Genomic DNA, 17,238 nt, shown 5'->3' with positions numbered 1-17,238 from the left:
TAATAGTTATACTCACATTTCCAAGATTTAAATAAATAAGTATGTATAGGAATAAAAAAAACCTCTAAAATTGAGAAAGCATTTTGATTTTCTAAAACGATAATAAGAATACCTAGGAAGTACAGTAAAATTAGATGTAGTCTCGTTCCAAGTCAAAAATCAGGAGCCTTCTGATGGTGACACTTTGACACTCATGTTGAAAGGAAATTTACTATTTGTTCTGAGAATAATTAAGACGGGGTATTAAAAAAAAAAAGCAGAACTAGTTGCTTTTAGTCAATCAAGAGAGTTAAGAGGAAGGAAAACATTAGGTAAGAAGAACACTGCAAAACTATGAGTTTTTATGTTGTGCCTAGATAACTTTAACTCCTCTAACACCTTCTAGATGCTCTGTCCTGTGAGGCTCTGCATTTGTTTGGAATATTCAGCTCATTACAGTGACTTTCTACCAGATAAAAAGTGAAAATATGTACTTTGCAAAGTCAAATCTGTCTCACCATCAACCTTTCAAATTATTTCAAATAATCACATAGTTGGAAAGCGCTCACTTTTATGAAAGACAATTGTGAAGCTTTCAACTGAAGTTAACTTTTAGAGGTTATTACTACAAATGTTGTGTAATGTCTTGATGCTTTAGAGTTCCACTCATCCCAAATTAAAAAAAAAAAAAAAACCACACACACATTCCACTTTAAAAACTGTGGTTCAGAAAAGCTAAATGCAATCTCACCTTTTTTGAATCTCCTTTCGCACCTAGATCAGACGATATGCGTTCAGTCTACAAAAGCTAAGAACGTTGCCAAAGGATACACATTATTCCATTCTTGTGGCATACCTGAGATGCCATTAAGTACTCCAATCATCATTTAGAAGTGATTCCCAAGTAAATATGCTACTGTACACTGCTCACATTTCGATGTATTGCTAAGGATGACCCACAATAAGGAATAAGTGTAGAAAATACAAAAAGACAGACTATTTAACTGTTTTAATCCAACAAATGAAGAGGGCTTTGACACTGTATTGCTAATGCTCAGAATTGTACATTAAAAAAATTATTGCCTGTAGATGTAAAAATAGCATGTTTTTTATAATACAATAAAACTCATTGTAGAAACCGTTTAAAATTAAGTAGAAACCTCTTAAACATTTGAGGCATTCATCTAGGTGTTTCTCCAAATGCATTAAATAAAATACAGCTAATACTGACTCTAAACATTCCTCCCAACCCTCCTCCCCAGTTAAACAGATTTAAAAAAAAGAGTCTCTCAGTTACTAAGTATGTTTTGCATTCTTTCAGAATCACGTGGACTCCCCATTTTTTCAAGTACAGTAGCATAACTCTTCACAATACAGTACTACACTTTAAGTAATTTCTTTCCCAAAACTATATAATTTTGGTAGTAAATATTTCAGATTAATTTTGAAGAAGCCCAGGGAAGTCTGCAGGAGGGCAATTACATTTTGAATGCAAAATATTTACACAAACGTTAGTCTATTATAATTACAGCATAAAACTTGCAACATAGCTGAAAAGTGGGTGCTTGTTAACAAAAGCTCCAAATGAAAGAAAGGGAAGAAATATAGATTATAAAATAAATAATCTAAAGTTCTTCATGGTAGAAACGTTCATCATGAAGCTGCCTGCCATAATCTGTTGCCTCACTGTTAAGAAACAAATCCTGGTTCTTCAGAATTTCTGCTTCAGAAAGCTTTTTATCATCATTCAAATCCATTTCTTCAATAAGGTGAGCAGCCTTTAAAATAAACAGACATCATGTTGCACAGTTAATAGATACTAGTGTTTATACATAAGCTTTTGGATTGGCTTTGTCAGAGTCCTGCCACCACACCACAATTTTTAACAAGCTAGGCAAGATTTTATATTCAGAACAGAGTCTTTTTTTTCCTTAGTTTGTTTCCCTGCCCTTTTTTCATTTGGTGGCAAAGTCATAAAATCAAATCTCTACCCTCGCAATCAATTAAAAAGCAACAAATCAATGTCAAACCCTTTAGCTTTATTTTGAGGGCAGAAGACAGTATTAAAACAAATCTCTGTGTAGTGAAGATTCATCATCTTTCTGGAAGTACCAGTTGTCCTTGTAATCCCCCGGTCAGTGCAGTACTCCTCTTTAGTGTCTGATCTGGGGGAAAAGCAAGCTTAGCCTGCCAGCTACAGCGCCTGTGTTCGCAGAGGGCTGCTCTGAACACTCAGCCCCGAACGTCCGCTGCAATCGCAACTCCTTAACGCGTGGGACCTCAGCGAGGATCGGAGCCTACGCAGCCTCCACGCTGAACACCCTCCTTCCCAAGAGCCCACCCGTTCGCTCTCAGTCACGTATTTACCCTACGCTTGTCAGGAGAGGCAGAGCAGTTCAAGTTTCCCCTCATTTCTAAAAGCAAAAGCTTATTTTTCTCAATTCTTTAAAAATGCCTAAACATGACAGTGTCAAATGAAACTGCAAGTTTAAAAATTCTCAATTTTTTTCTTATTTATTTGTTAATTATAAAAGGACAAAGTTCAGCAATTACAAAAAAACAATTAGAGAAAATTTCCTTAGGTGGCTTATTTAAAACTTGTATTATGTGGCTCAAAGCTAACAAGCTAGTACAGCAGCATTATCGTACTCATTACTTCGGAGAAGTTCATAGTATTACATGGCTTTCATTTTTATTTGCTAAGTATCTACAAATACAATGATTTAGAGACTCCTCCTGTCCCTACTTTTACTGACTGCTTTGTCTCAATGTGACTGCCTAGTGACTATTTTTTTTAGTTAAATATTATTTATATTTGAGCTGACTATATCACCAAAGAAGGCTAAACAAAATAGTAGTGAGGTCAGACAACTAAATTTTAAAAACACTTTGCAGGGCAAAAGCTTATACAATATTAAAATAAACAGCTTGGTAAATACATATCAGTTCCTGGAAAATTAATGTAAAGTATTTTTTCTGTTGTTTTATGTTATTTAGCCACCAGATTTCTCAAGTCTTTTTTGACTGCCAGATGAAACTGCAATATCTGGCTTTCAAACAGCAACTTACAACTCAATCAATGCCACCTCCTCTTTAGGATAGGTGACTTTGCTAGGCTCTTTCATTAATAGATGAAAAATAGCACATTAGAGAAATAAAAACAAAATTATTTCTTGCAGAACAGAACTATTACAGTACCGTGGCCTTGTCGTAAGCCATAAACTGAATAAATAGCAAAGAATTGCTAAAAAACCCAACCAAACAAAATAACACACATGAATTCTCTGCGGTGTTGAGTTGCTATACAACAGTACTGCTTCTAGGAAATAAGAATCAACCACCTTCAAGAGTCCAATATGTTCAAAAAGAATAAAATAAAATGTGCAAAGACTTAAAGATCCACATTTGCAAAAATACTACCAGAGCAATTTTGCAGCTTAGCTCTCTGTGAGGTTAGATATGCGAACACCGAAGGCTGGGTCCCAGCCAAGTTGCTTTTTCTGTAATCAACAAAGCTGAAATAGTAATAGGTGGGACTTCGGTAATGAGACGTTCCCAGCACAGAAGACGGGCCGTGCTGCTTAACCCAAACTGTCCCCTGACTGTCAAGAGTAATTACGGAGGTGCAGGAAGACATATTGTTCCTGCCCTTCTGAGCACTGAAATCCTTCAGTGCAGTCAAAGGAAACAGATTTGCACTAATTAAGACAAAAAGTTATTAGCAGAAAGGCAGAAATCCTCTCTACAGCAGTCAGCTACCATAAAGTCTGATTACTCAAATAGGTTGCTCTGAAACACTAAGTGCTTCCAATGCCTGGGGGGGGGGGGGGGGGGAACGACAGCTAAAATGAGAATCCACTTAAACCCATTACCGCATTCTGTCCCTGATTAAACCATTTTAATTATTATCATCGTTTTAAAGTTTGCATTACTGCATCGTGAATTGTGGAATACTTTAATTTTCTTGTATTTATGCAAATACAAGTTTTATATCTACAGATTATAGCAATTTATCGAGTTAGAAGTAGCATGATCGATTTTTTTGTTTTCAAAATTGTGCTGTTAGTATGTAAACAGCCTCCTTACTAGTATACTTCATTAGATTTACCTATGGTAACTTTAAAATAACTGTTTAAAATATTGTACTTTTAAGTCAAACCAGATAAACTGTTCAAACAAGTAGAATAGTACTGCGTTAATTTATATTTTTACAAACATTCATACAATTAATAGGAATTTTAAATTTGCTTTATGCAGTTTAAGGACCTGCACTCTTTGTCAAACTGAAAAAAAGTTTAAAATACATGCTAAGAGCTACGCACTTTTTCCACTACTAAGATGTGAGAAATTAGAATGTATTTATCACTATATGTCGTGATAACTTCAGAATTCTACTGAATTAATTTAAATCTAAACAGTAATTATTAAACTAGTCAGAACACGTACCTCCTCCTGTGCAATACCCTGATTATTCGGTACTATCCAAGACAAAAGCTCTTGAGGGTTGAGTCTTCCATCGTTATCTTTGTCATAGTCATTCACGAATCGATCCTTCTCAACAAGTATCCATTCTGGATCTTCCCTTGCAGCTAACAAGAAACATTTGTCAAGCTTAAAGCTATTCTTTACCTTAAAAAGAAAACCCACTGTTTTCACATTTCCTCCTAAGCAAATTTACTTGATTTAATTTGAGAGAACATAAAAGTGATTTCACTAAAAATGACGAGGCTTGCAGACCAGTCTCAATATATTAAATAAAAACATCTGTCTACATATGAAGAAAAAGATAACTGTATAGATTAAACTAGAATGTAAAGCTAACATAATATTAAGATTGTAAATTTGCAGTTGAACTAAGGGAACATTAAAGCCAAGGGTTACCATCACCTGAGCTGTTAACACCTCCAAATTAGCCAGCTTGATAGTGGAGAAAGCATACAGAACACTCTGCCAAATGGATAGTTTCCCACTTGTTGGGAAAGCTGACATATGAGTAGGAAAATGTGGAGTGTATGATAAGGATATTTTATATTTGCCATTTGTGACAGTTAACAGAGAGGGCAAATCTCGCAATTAGCATAGGCTCAAAAGATTCAGGCCAATATCGCAGGCTTTCATGTTACCGTCAAATTTTGTTCCTTTTCTGAAATACCTGGGATATAGCTATTCTCAAAGCAGTTTCATTTACAACTTTTTTTTTTAATTTGTATTCCTGCTTTATACTTACCCTCTATACTGGTATCATATCCTGCAACCTAGCCAGCAAGACAGCAACTCTCTTAAACTTGTCTAACTCTTCAAGAGCTTTACAAGCCATTCATCAAACTGACTTCTCACCACTGATAAACAAGCAATAACGGAGATTAAGACTTCCTAAACTTCATGAAAGGCTAAAGTAGTTGACATCACAGGCAGACAAATATCAGTTTAAAAATAATTAGGTTTCTATTATAAAGGAAGAGAAAGAATGAAGTCTCTCTCCTTTAACATCCAGTTTATCCTTATTATCCTTAATGTCACAACTCACCATACGCTGCTGCTCAAAAACTCAAGAACACTTACAAAACCAGACCCACTATGCAGTTTATATCAGTCATTTTAGTACATTCTACAGGAACATGACTGCATAAGATAGGGCCATCTAGAAAAAGTTAAAAGTGGCTTATAGAATTACAGGCAATTCTGAGTCCTTTCTAAAATGTTTTAATGACAACATTATCTCCTCTATTGCTGCAAGAAGCCTAGGAATTATTTCCCTCTTTTCTAACAACTTCAGATAGCCTGGGCTGGAAAACCTTTTTCCAAGACAGTGCAGGAAAAAAGTTAAACAATCCTGCAGCTCTGTCTAAAGAACTATTGCTTTTTCTGGCTTTGGCTAAGGAACATGGCAGTAAAAGGTGGGATTTTAAGTGGTTGATTGGAGTGAAAGAAAAACTGCCTAGTTCCTCATTTCTCCATACCTTCATGTGGCTTAAACCCCAGCCAGGATGCTGGTCCACATGTAAGAAGTAGCACTCCTTCTACCCAGGCAGACTTTCCACATGCATCAAGCTACTGGTCTTTTTGGAACTAAAGGAGTTATTTGCCTTATTCTGTAGCAAATCATATAGTGTGGCTAAAGTATTTATGTATTAATAACATAGCTAGTGAAAAGTACTGATAAAACCAGGACACTTGTCCTTTTTCCTATTAAAGCAGGAATAGAGCAAGTTTAAGGAAGTGCATAAATGAAAAAAAAACACACAAAAAGTGAAAGGAAATGAACTTTTGCTATCTGGTACAGTGAGGGACTCCTTACGTTTCTCCTCCACCTTTCTCAAAACACACACAGCATTAATCCTTCTAAAGCAAGGCTGACAGCAGCCTTCTTCAGCTGATAAAGATCGTGAAAGGTTAACCTTCCTTTCACGCTGGCTAGTTTCCCAGATGTGTTCAGTTAATAAAACTGCAGCTTATTTCAGCCAGATACCTAGTGACGAGGCGTATACTCCAGTCTTTGAGAAAGCAATCAAGAAAAGTAACTCACAAAGAAACAGTGAAATGGGCTATACAAAAACTGTTGTCAAATATATACAGAGCAGACTGAAGAAATGACCTGCTATGCACAGTAACAGCAAACTGAGTTATTTTAAAACATAGGATGTTACTCAGAACCTGCAGGTGGAGATGTTAAAAGTTGAAAACAAATGTGCATACAATTCATCCCATTCTAAAAGCTTTTGTTCAGTTCCTTCTTCTCCTCTCCTTTTTTCTTACTTGGGTCTCTTCTGTAATCACCAAGGAATTCTTCCAGGCTAACAAATCCATCACCATCTTTATCATGTTCTTCTAAAGCCTCCTGAATGACAAAATCCTTTTGCGTACATACATAAAGAAAGCAAAATAGCAATTTGTGAAAACTTATCAGTATCATAATTAAAAGAAAGAGCAATAAAGCATTTTAGAGCGATAATACATTCCTTAAACCAAGGATTTAGACATTTCAAATCTGCTTTTCTGTTTTATACAAACTAGTGCAATAATTGCTTCCTGTGCAACACAACACATTTGTTCTTAAGAGTTTAGGAGGTCAGGTTTTACTAAAACAAATCTGAAGGGTGTATATAGAGTTGGAAGCCTTCAATATACTTCAAAACTATACAAGTAACTGAGAAACATGAAGTTGTGCAAAGCTATATTATTTCGCTTTTCTTGTTTCATTCAATGTCTTCGCTTTTGCTTTGCATTTTTTAACTTTATAAAACCTTTAGGAAAAACGCTGGATACTGTTTTCCAGTGAAGCCCATGTGTCTGTTTTTCTGGTTTTATCTTTTCTTGTTTGTCCATAATCAACAGTTATGTCAATACAAACAGAGGCTGTGTTTGCATGGGGCACCTCCTGGCAGTTGGCTCCACAGCATCAGATAGCCAAACCTGAAGGCTCTGGTGCAGAAAAGCTGCAGCGTACTATTAACTGGGGGTCGACCGTCAGTACTGAGCAAGCACTCAGCTGGAACGACAGCAACAGTCACAGCAGTGATGAAACGTATGACCAATGACAAAGTGCTCCTGGCTAAAATACCAATCCCGAAAACACAGTCAAAACCATAGCACAGTCAAAATTCCAAGCTTTAGATGAGTTTGAATGCTTTTTTTGGTCAGAAAAGTGACTACTGTTTCTCTTTAAGAAAGGTGAGAATAACTGGTGCTTAACCTTTTCCTGCATCCAGAAATCTTCCTTATAAGTCCCCCTAACTAGAATTGCACTCTAAACTTGACATGAAACTTCCTCAAACTGAAATCTTACTGCTGTACTTTTAACGTAACCGAGTTTAGAGACAGCTACGCAGTCCAATCCCAAAAGCTTAAGATAGTTGTGCAAACCCAGTTCTTGAAATACAATTGAAAGAAAAGCACTAAACTACTGCTCCAGCTCCTGAACTTCAGTACTGAATCCACAATGTAGTATGTGAATTTTAATTTGTTCTGCAAGAGCAAAATATACATAGCTGCTCAAAAGCACACTTCCTGCGGTAGACATGCATTAAAAAGGTGTTGCCTCTGTATACATGGGCTGATAAAAATATCCTCCAGATCTTACCGTCATGTACTCAGCTTCTTCAGGATGTTCAAAAGCAACAAATTCATCCACATTTAGATCAGGAACATCATCTCTGTTAGCTTTTTCAAAACGCTTTTTCTCCTTTAAATGAAGCTTATAAAATAGATTTAGTTAGAGAACTTAATGAAAAGGAAAAAAAAAAACATAACAATAACTGGCATACAGCTAGGAAACTCATTAGAGTACTACATTGTTTCACATTGCCTGCTCATATTATACTGATGTTATATTTTCAGTAAAAAGCTCATTCAGAGCAAAGAGTGCAGCACTTTTAATTGAGGTAATTTTATCCTAAGACTCACATTAAAACTTCCTTCTTTTCAATGTAAGGAGACATTTAAAACACTCTTAGCCAAGGCTTCAAAAAAAAAAAAAAAACAAAACGGAGAGAAAGCAAAGACCAAGAAGTCTTGTCTTTATACGTGCTTCCTTATCTCAAAGTCACCAATCCAAATTCAAATACAAATTTGAGTACATGACTAACGATGTAAAATTAATCCCAAATTACCTAGTACAGTACAGTACAGTAATTATTATGGTAGCAATCACAAATTCCAAAATTTACATTTTAAGGACATTTAACCTTCTGGATCTATATTCCCTAGTACTAAAGGATTACACAGATTCTTTTAATACAAGGCTCGCATCTATTACATCTGAACATACTTCAAAGAAAAGTCACTTCTCTAGCCTGTCAAAGGTATAAATATTTGCATGTCCTTTTAAAAGAAATAATACCACCATAAACAGGCAAGTTCTTATTTGTGAATTTCTTGCCCTCCCTGTTTTTTGTATTCTAAATGTGCAAAAAATTTTTACTTTTTTCCCTGGTTCCTTCTGTTCAGTTTCGTAAGGAAAAATAAAGACTCAGAGCACTGATAACGAATCTCCACTCCAAGTGCAGGTGACGTGAGCTATAACCGTTTTGGGATGATTAAGTGTGCTGTGCTATCAGTGCAATTTGGACCTGGATAAGGAAGTGGAAACCATTAGAAATAACAAATACTTTAAATATGACCATTCCGAATTGTAGTTCTTGGTTTATATCCAATTTCTTGACACTTCTCTCAAAGCAAGGCTAATCTAATCCATATAACAAGTACAATTATAAGGTCTCAACTATTCTCTACCATAATTAAATGTACTTTTTAAGAAAAGTTGACCTTAGCTAAGAGTTACACAGGAAGGCAATTCAGAAGGATGGACTGCAGAGAATATTAGACTGCAAAATAAACCATAACTAGCGAAGAAGAAAGTCTGCCTCCCAGTGTTTTTCTGAGAAGTGGTGAACAAGACTGCCACCTTCCGGTAAATTCATACTTTTACTGGATATCAATTCTAAATCAATACCATAGTCGAACTTTTCAATTTTAACTAGAGCAGGATCACTGCTTTCCAAAATTAAGGAAAATGCTGAAGATGGCTGACACATGATGTTTGTCCAATTTTACTAATTTTGCTCTTTCCAACATATGTTGAAGAAATCAGCAAGCAGGACAACCTAGCAAGCAATCTGCACAAAGCATAGCATAAATCAAATGTACCAAAAAAGTAAATAATAGAGTTCTATCTCAACATATACATGCTGGTATCATTTGAAACATGGGATCAGTATTTTGACTGGTAGTTCCATTTCAAGTTGTTTTGTTTAAAATCTATGTGATTATGCAGCTAAGTGACCTCTAAAGCTTTAGAGTTTGTTTGTTCAGCACGTAAGACTCACCGACTATTGCCTATTCCAGCTTCACTTTTGGCAAAACCTTGCATTTAAGACTACTACTACTAATTAAAAGCAGAAGCCAAAGCAACCCTTCCCAGAGGAGTCTAAGAATTCACTATTTTGGGGGTAATTTTTTTGCACGTACTTATAAATGCATAATTTCAAAGGAAACAAGTCTCGCTGCAGGAGATTCTTGGTATATCTTCCCTCCCTGATTCTCCTGCCTCTTTCCTTTCTACTCTTCAGCATTTACTTTCATATATGAGATTAATCCATAACTTCCTATTGTTTGTACGTCCAGTTTCATCTAGCATTTAAGTTGCATGTTGATAGCAAAAAATGTTTAAAAAATGCTATTTCTTCCTATTAAAAGGTTTTACGGTATCTGTGGTCAGAAAAATTTAAAAGCAGACAATACTGACGCCACACATTGGGTACTTGAGAAATTACTGACAAAGTGGATAGAAAAGGGCAAGAAAGGGGCTAAACATTACACAGGTTTCCTCCGTCTTCAAAGCCAGCGGTACTGGTCCTTACCACAGGCAGCACGCTGGCAGGTTAGGCCACGGGCCTAATCTAGTACATGTCCAACTTGTGTTACAATGATTGCTAGAGACTGCGTTCTGTGATAACACTGCCAATATACTTTTATTCTACTCAGCTAGCAAAATACACTCAGGAGGTATAATTTTGTTCTGTCTTTGTTGTGTTGGCAGCAGCTTTAATACTCTGTGACTTTCGTCTGCTTTCTCCCGTATCTCAGACAGGAGAAAGTGTTAAAATATGTGCCAGCTGCTATGGCTTCTCTACCCATCTTGTTCCACCAGGATAAGCAAACACTGTTACCTTTTGGCAACAGCTTACAGAAACTGATGCTGAAACATTTTACCTGTCGAAAAGATTCTTCTTCTTGATCCTCCAGGACAGTGTTCTCATCAAAATCAATTACACGATCATACATTTGCATATTATACTCCTTCCAAGACACTAATCCATCACCATCTTTGTCATAGTCACTAAAGTGTTGCTTAGCTTCTTGCGTAACATAATGCTTAAAAGACTGCTGGATCCAGGAACTCAGCTCATCTGTGAAAATGCCATTAAAAAATAGTGTTATCTACACTATAAAAACTGTAAAGATACCACAGGTCTATTCAGGTTGGAATATATTTTGCAATTCAGATGCAAGCCTATAGGCAAGAGGTTAGTTAAAGCAAAACAATCTGTTTCTTCCATGTTAATGGCCTTTTTCAAGTTAACTGAATGAGAGAGCAGATCAGAGCTAAAGTCTTCGTTTTCTCTTTTGTAGTTCCCTTTCCCCGTTGATACCCTTAGGCTAGAGTTACGTGGCTACTTTCATCTGGCGTTTGCTAGCGCTTCCAGCACAAAGCGTCCTGCTCTACGCACAAGGGAAGGGGCAGGAAGAAGCGGGTACAGGTAGTGCCCATGCAGCTGCACAGTGAACTGGATCACTAAAAACTCATCTCAGGAGAAGGAAGACCGGTTAGTTTTCAGCTGAAAAGGACCCTAATCGAGCTCGCTGGGACCAGAACGAGGGGAGCCGCAGGCCTGCCCCTCTTGGTGGCTGTTGGCACTTATGGTAGCTCACAATGACTACGTGGCCACGGCTTCTCCAATCTGAGGCCAACATTGTGGCATCCTCTCACCTTTTTTTCAGAGCTATAGGAAAATGAAGACGAGTGTGCTTTAGACAGAAAACTCTAAACATAACTATGTGCCAAACAAACATTGTTCCCATCAATTTTTTTTTTGAAAAACTAAAACTGAAACTAAATTCACTGCTATTATTTTAATTACCCCAAATAAAATATCAGAAGTTTTCTGTTTACTAAGAGCTGAGATCAAGCCTTACATCTTTTGGAACTGCTTTTAAGCTACTTGTTTTCATAGAAACATGGCTATAACAAACAGAACTTAATATACAGATGAATTCCCACAAATACATTAAAATTACTTGATTTAAAGAAGACTGGGAACAGATACTCTCCCAGTATCATCCAGTTATTTTCAGATGCCCTGAAGGGGAAGACCACTTCCTCTGTGTTGCAGCATTACACAGCTCAATTAACTCAACTGAAGTCCTGCTCTAAAGAGATGACTCATAAAAAAAATCTACAGAAAGTAAAATTACTATCTTGGCACATAAAAATCTTATTGCTTTTTAAAAAATGCTAAAATATCTTATTTTATCCTTCTTGGAAGAAGGATCAATGCAGCTTTACAAGATATATTTGATATCTTTGCACAGCACCAAGAGATTTTTTTAAAGTATATTCTGGACCCTGAATTTGTATTCCCGAAGGAACTAACTCTCCAAAACGTCCTCTGAATTGATTAAACACGAGGAGGCAGGCGTGCCAAGGTTTGTAACCAGCAAGGCTTGGGCAAAAAAAAAAAAAAAAAAACCCAGCGTTGCCCGTAACAGTGAGGAACTGTTTGCAATATAACTCCTTAAAGACGAAGCACGCGTACAGTATCTGGCGTAGTTTGGTTTCTGGCGCTCGAGGCACGAGAGCGCAGGCAGCCGGGCACGCGACGGCCGCCGCCGCTGACTGTCCGCTTCGCGCTGCCGTGTCGTGTCGTGTCTCACCTCTACTCAGTCAGACACAGGGGTCGAGTCGTGTCGTGTCGTGTCAGTCAGACACCGGGGTCGTGTCGTGTCGTGTCGTGTCTCAGTTCTACTCAGTCAGACAGAGGGTTCGTGTCATGTCGTGTCGCGTCATGTCGTGTCATGTCAGTCAGGCACAGGGGTCGTGTCATGTCGTGTCGTGTCTCACCTCTACTCAGTCAGACAGAAGGGTCGTGTCATGTCGTGTCGCGTCATGTCGTGACATGTCAGTCAGACAGAAGGGTCGTGTCGTGTCGTGTCGTGTCTCAGTTCTACTCAGTCAGACAGAGGGGTCGTGTCATGTCGTGTCGCGTCATGTCGTGTCATGTCAGTCAGGCACAGGGGTCGTGTCATGTCGTGTCGTGTCTCACCTCTACTCAGTCAGACAGAAGGGTCGTGTCATGTCGTGTCGCGTCATGTCGTGACATGTCAGTCAGACAGAAGGGTCGTGTCGTGTCGTGTCGTGTCTCAGTTCTACTCAGTCAGACAGAGGGGTCGTGTCATGTCGTGTCGTGTCAGTCAGACACAGGGGTCGTGTCATGTCATGTCGCGTCGTGTCAGTCAGACAGAAGGGTCGTGTCATGTCGTGTCGTGTCGTGTCGTGTCGTGTCCCACCTCTACTCAGTCAGACAGAGGGGTCGCGTCATGTCGTGTCGTGTCAGTCAGACACAGGGGTCGTGTCATGTCGTGTCGCGTCGTGTCCGTCAGACAGAAGGGTCGTGTCATGTCGTGTCGTGTCGTGTCGTGTCCCACCTCTACTCAGTCAGACAGAGGGGTCGCGTCATGTTGTGTCGTGTCAGTCAGACACAGGGGTCGTGTCATGTCGTGTCGTGTCAGTCAGACAGAAGGGTCGTGTCATGTCGTGTCGTGTCGTGTCGTGTCTCAGTTGTACTCAGTCAGACAGAGAGGTCGCGTCGTGTCTCACCTCTGCTCGGTCAGACACAGAGGCCCGGGGAGGGGCGCAGAGCGCCTCAGCGTCAGCCCAGAGCCGCGGGCGCTCAAGAGCGGACAGGCGAAGGAGGCGGCGGCACCAAGAGGAGGCACGAAAAGGCCTGAAGCGCCCGCGGGGTCCGCAGCCCGGTCCGGCAGGCGGGAACCGCGGCGGCGGCGGCAGGGCCACCCGGCCCCGCGCCGCCCCTGCAGCGCGAACCGGAGGGGCGGCGCGGCGGCGTTCTCGCCTCTCTCTCACCAACAGGGCTGGAAAGCCAAAAACAACCGCTCGGGGGCTCCCGAGGGGCTCCCGCCCCGCCGCGGGCAGCCCTCCCGCCGCCGCGCCTGTGGCGGGCAGCCGCCATGGCACGACATGCCGCCGCCGCGGGCCGCCTGCGGCGACAGGGCTGAGGGAGGGAGGGGGAGGGCGAGGCACGGCCGAGCCGCCGGCCGCCGTTAGGGTTCCGGTTCCGGTTACCGTTGGTCAGGAGGCCGTCCGAGTCCGCGTCGATCTTCTTCACGATGGCGCTCAGCCTGCGCTGCTGCTCCTCCGGGCTCAGCCGCGCGTACTCCTCGGCCTCCTCCTGCGGGACGGCACCGGCATCGGCACCGGCACCGGCACCGGCCGTACCCGCCCGCTCCGCGCCCCCGCTCCCCGCTCACCTGGCCGCCGAGCAGCGCCTCCCGGTCGTAGTCGGCGCGGTGCTGGCCGCTCGCCGCGCCCAGGGCCAGGGCCAGGGCCAGGGCCAGGGCCAGGGCCAGGCCCAGCGGCGGCATGGCGCCCGCCGAGGAGGGCAGCGGCGGCGAGGGGCGGGGACGGGGACGGGGACGGGCCGCGCTGCCGCCCCCCGCCCGCTGCCCTGCCGGCGGCGGCGGACGTCGCCCTTCGGCTGGGCGAGCGGGCAGAGAAGTAACGTTACTTCTGCGGCTCCTACTGCTGCGGTCAGAAGTACGATTAAGAGACCCCGGAATTCCAGAAACATGATTGTGGCTGCGCTTGAGCAGAGCCCGGAATTCAGAGGGACTTGCCTGCTCTACTGTCCTTTTTCTTTCCTGGCGGTAGTCTAATTAATCTTTTATTGGTTTACATGTCAAATTTCCCATCGATATTTATATGAATCACGTATACAAAATGTGAGTGAAGTCTATACCCGCTTTGTGGTATTTGTAGACAAAGCAAATGCCACAAGCAATCAAAATAACATTTGTTTGGTTTCTGAAATAGTGCTGAAGGTGCTTTGCCGCCTTTGTCCAATTCATACCTAGCACCCCAAAAAAGCCAATCCTCTGCTGCAGTGTATCAAATTATACATTTCAGTGCCTAAACAACTGTAATAGCCTCTAAATAGCAAATTCAATGTAGATGAGTGAAGAGCCAGCTTATTAACAATACATTCATGCACCGAGATGACTGAAGATAAGAGATGAAGGAAAAAAATCTAAAGCTCAGCAGTAATGCATTCCTGGAGGGAAAACATAGGAAATCATATTCTCCTCTTGATAGTTTCCTGTGTCAAAATACAATCCAGGCACTTCCTAGCACTCAGTTAATCAGTGAAATAGTAAAATTCGAGATCGCTCTGGTATGCATGTAGGAAGAAAAAAGAGAATCCTATGTTCCCTAGACGTTTTTGAACCAAGGGCATAGCAAATGCATCACTATTGTAAATAAAGAGAGGCTATCAGCTAGGCTACTTTAAAAACAGAATACAAGTCATGCCATATAAGAAGCTTTTTATGTCCTGTACTTTTTGACTTCTCTGGAAAAAACACCCCCTCCCTCAAGCCAAATTGCATGCCGCCTTTCAAAAATCTGTTTGGAGCTGTTCATTCAGTCATAAAGGAATTAATGTTGGAAGGTCATGTTCAGCACGGATTTCCACTGTATTGCATCCTTCTTGCCTTTTTTTCTAACGACTTGGCTAAAGCCATGATATCATTTCCTCTCTAAGAGATCTGCAAATGGAAATCTGTTCCTGTTAAACTGTCAGCAGAACAGCAGTTGTCCAGCAACAGGAACAGCAGTTTCTTAATAGTTATTCCTAGCAGGTGAAATTATCTGTCTGGAGTTGACTCACATTTTTTCACTTTTCTACATTTTAATTTTATAAATCCCTACCCAACTTGAATGAGCCTTAATTTTCTTTCATCTAATGCATGCCATTTATTCTCTTTCAAAATAAATGGATTTACAGTAGTTTTATTTATTTTCCATTTTGACATATTGTTCTAACTCTGCTTCATCATATGTAAACTTCCTAAGCTGCATGCAGAACGGTTAAGTGTATCTTAAGATCTATGTAGAAAGATTACCCTTCCTTCTTCCCTTATAAAAATTGCCGAGTTTTGTCAGACAGATTTAAAATAAGGGAAAAAGCTGAGCAACCATTTACCTACGAAGAAAGTCACATTTAAATGGTATGTGCTCAGATTTCAAAACAGTCCTTTGCTTTAGTGGTACCCAAATACAACTTTCTGAATGTTCTAATTAGTAATTGTTTTACAACACCTTGCACAAGGCATCCTCAAGTATTTTAGACTCTGCAGACATTATAGGCCAGTTTTACTACTTCTCTGCACTTAGTGCAGTTACTAATATCTTAGGAGATAGACTATAAAATGACATTCTTGTGACGTGGTATCTGATTCGGTATCAAATGAGAATACCAGTATTTGATGCAAGATGCTGAGGCCCAGTGCCGTGTCACGGAGCGTAGCTACACAAGACCAAAGAGGCAGTCGTGGAAGCAGTCGCACTAACGTGTGGCAAAGGAATACGACTGTGTCCGTAGTTATGGCAGCGGGGGCACTGCACAGGCAAGTCCGGGTGCGGGCGGACACACATGCCTGTTTTGGCTGAGACGTACCAGGGATGAGCGCCCAAACGCGGTGGTTGGCAAACCTGACGGTAGGGGATTGTAGAGGCACAGTTGTGCTCAGGTGCAGCAACGAGGAGAAGGAGGCAGGCACAAACGGAGATGCGGAAATGGTGTTATCAGGAAACCCAGAGAGGGTTGCACTAAGAGTGTCAGAAGGGGGATACAGCTGCAGTTCAGTTGCACGGAGGAAGGCCAAAGGCAGGGGAGCGCACAAGGTGTGTGAGACAGCTGTGGTCAGACTTTGCCTAGGAATCAGCGAGTCACAGCTTTGGGTTATGATGGCAGAGTATGGGCAGCGCTACGAACTACAGCCAGGTGAAGGAGGGGGCGCAGAGCTCGCTGCGAGGGGAAATTCATGCAGACAGGCTCTGACTCTCATGGGAGCACACAAATAGATCTGCCCTGCAGCACATCAACGGATAGGATACAAAGGCATCGACAAGGGTGCAGAAAACAATGCACGTTCAGTACACGAGTGTATTGACATGGCACTGTATGGCACTTCACATACGTAAGGTCACCCCTGCAATCCTGGTGATATGACTTAGGCAACTGTCCGATGATAATAACTGAGCTCGTTACTGAAGGTCGCCAGTGTAACGGCTTTGGACGGGACCCGCAGAGGCTGTCCGGCCCAGCTCTGCTCCAAAACGTCGTTTCTGGGAGATGTCTGTGCTCCTGTTCTTAGAGACATCAGCTGAAGCACGTATAATCCCCTAAGCAATCCATCCCAATACCTGTATTGTCATTTTACTATTAGAGATGTCAGCCTAAACTGTCCTGGTTGCAATTTCAGCCTCTTCTTCAGCCTCTTCTATCCCAGTGTGGGAACAGATTATTCTCCTTCTCTTCACAACCATGTTTTTACGTTCATGCACAGTTCTGCCACGTCCCCTTTTGTCTTCTCTTCGCGAAGACACTCAGCGCGTCCAACTTCTCCTCACCAGTCACGTTTTCCAGCCCTCAGGTCGCTCCCCGCGCCCGCCCCGTCTCTCCGGAG

General features: G+C 41.2%; 2 protein-coding genes across 5 annotated transcripts in view; one reads left to right on the top strand and one right to left on the bottom strand.

The window, feature by feature from the left end:
* The window catches only part of SCAPER (S-phase cyclin A associated protein in the ER), a 232,453-nt gene that overhangs the window by 25,433 nt on the left and 189,782 nt on the right, over positions 1-17,238 (top strand). The gene's annotated exons all lie outside the window — the stretch shown is intronic.
* Positions 974-14,203, bottom strand: RCN2 (reticulocalbin 2). 2 transcript variants are annotated; one of them, XM_068958043.1, is made up of 7 exons: positions 14,023-14,203; positions 13,838-13,943; positions 10,690-10,886; positions 8,060-8,161; positions 6,736-6,832; positions 4,426-4,568; positions 974-1,757 (listed from the first exon to the last, which is right to left on the bottom strand). In XM_068958043.1, the coding sequence occupies exons 1-7, from the start codon at positions 14,134-14,136 to the stop codon at positions 1,605-1,607; spliced, it is 912 nt and encodes a 303-aa protein (XP_068814144.1). In that variant the 5' UTR covers positions 14,137-14,203; the 3' UTR covers positions 974-1,604. The 2 variants fall into 2 exon arrangements, with proteins under 2 accessions (XP_068814144.1, XP_068814143.1); XM_068958042.1 differs by having other exon boundaries at positions 8,060-8,173; positions 14,023-14,187.

This window comes from Struthio camelus, chromosome 12 (assembly GCF_040807025.1).
Source record: "Struthio camelus isolate bStrCam1 chromosome 12, bStrCam1.hap1, whole genome shotgun sequence".
NCBI lineage: Eukaryota > Metazoa > Chordata > Aves > Struthioniformes > Struthionidae > Struthio > Struthio camelus.
The sequence above is the reverse complement of the archived record's forward strand: the minus strand, read 5'-3'. Positions and strand labels throughout refer to the sequence as shown.

What these genes read in the sequence shown, in the direction of transcription:
- RCN2 (XM_068958042.1), bottom strand. Translation starts at nt 14,136, where the DNA reads ATGCCGCCGCTGGGCCTGGCCCTGGCCCTGGCCCTGGCCCTGGCCCTG. An exon ending in GGACGGCCTCCTGACCAACG is followed by an intron (nt 10,887 to 13,837) that starts GTAACCGGAACC and finishes GCATTTTCACAG; the next exon opens with ATGAGCTGAGTTCCTGGATC. An exon ending in AAGAAGCTGAGTACATGACG is followed by an intron (nt 6,833 to 8,059) that starts GTAAGATCTGGA and finishes TGTACGCAAAAG; the next exon opens with GATTTTGTCATTCAGGAGGC.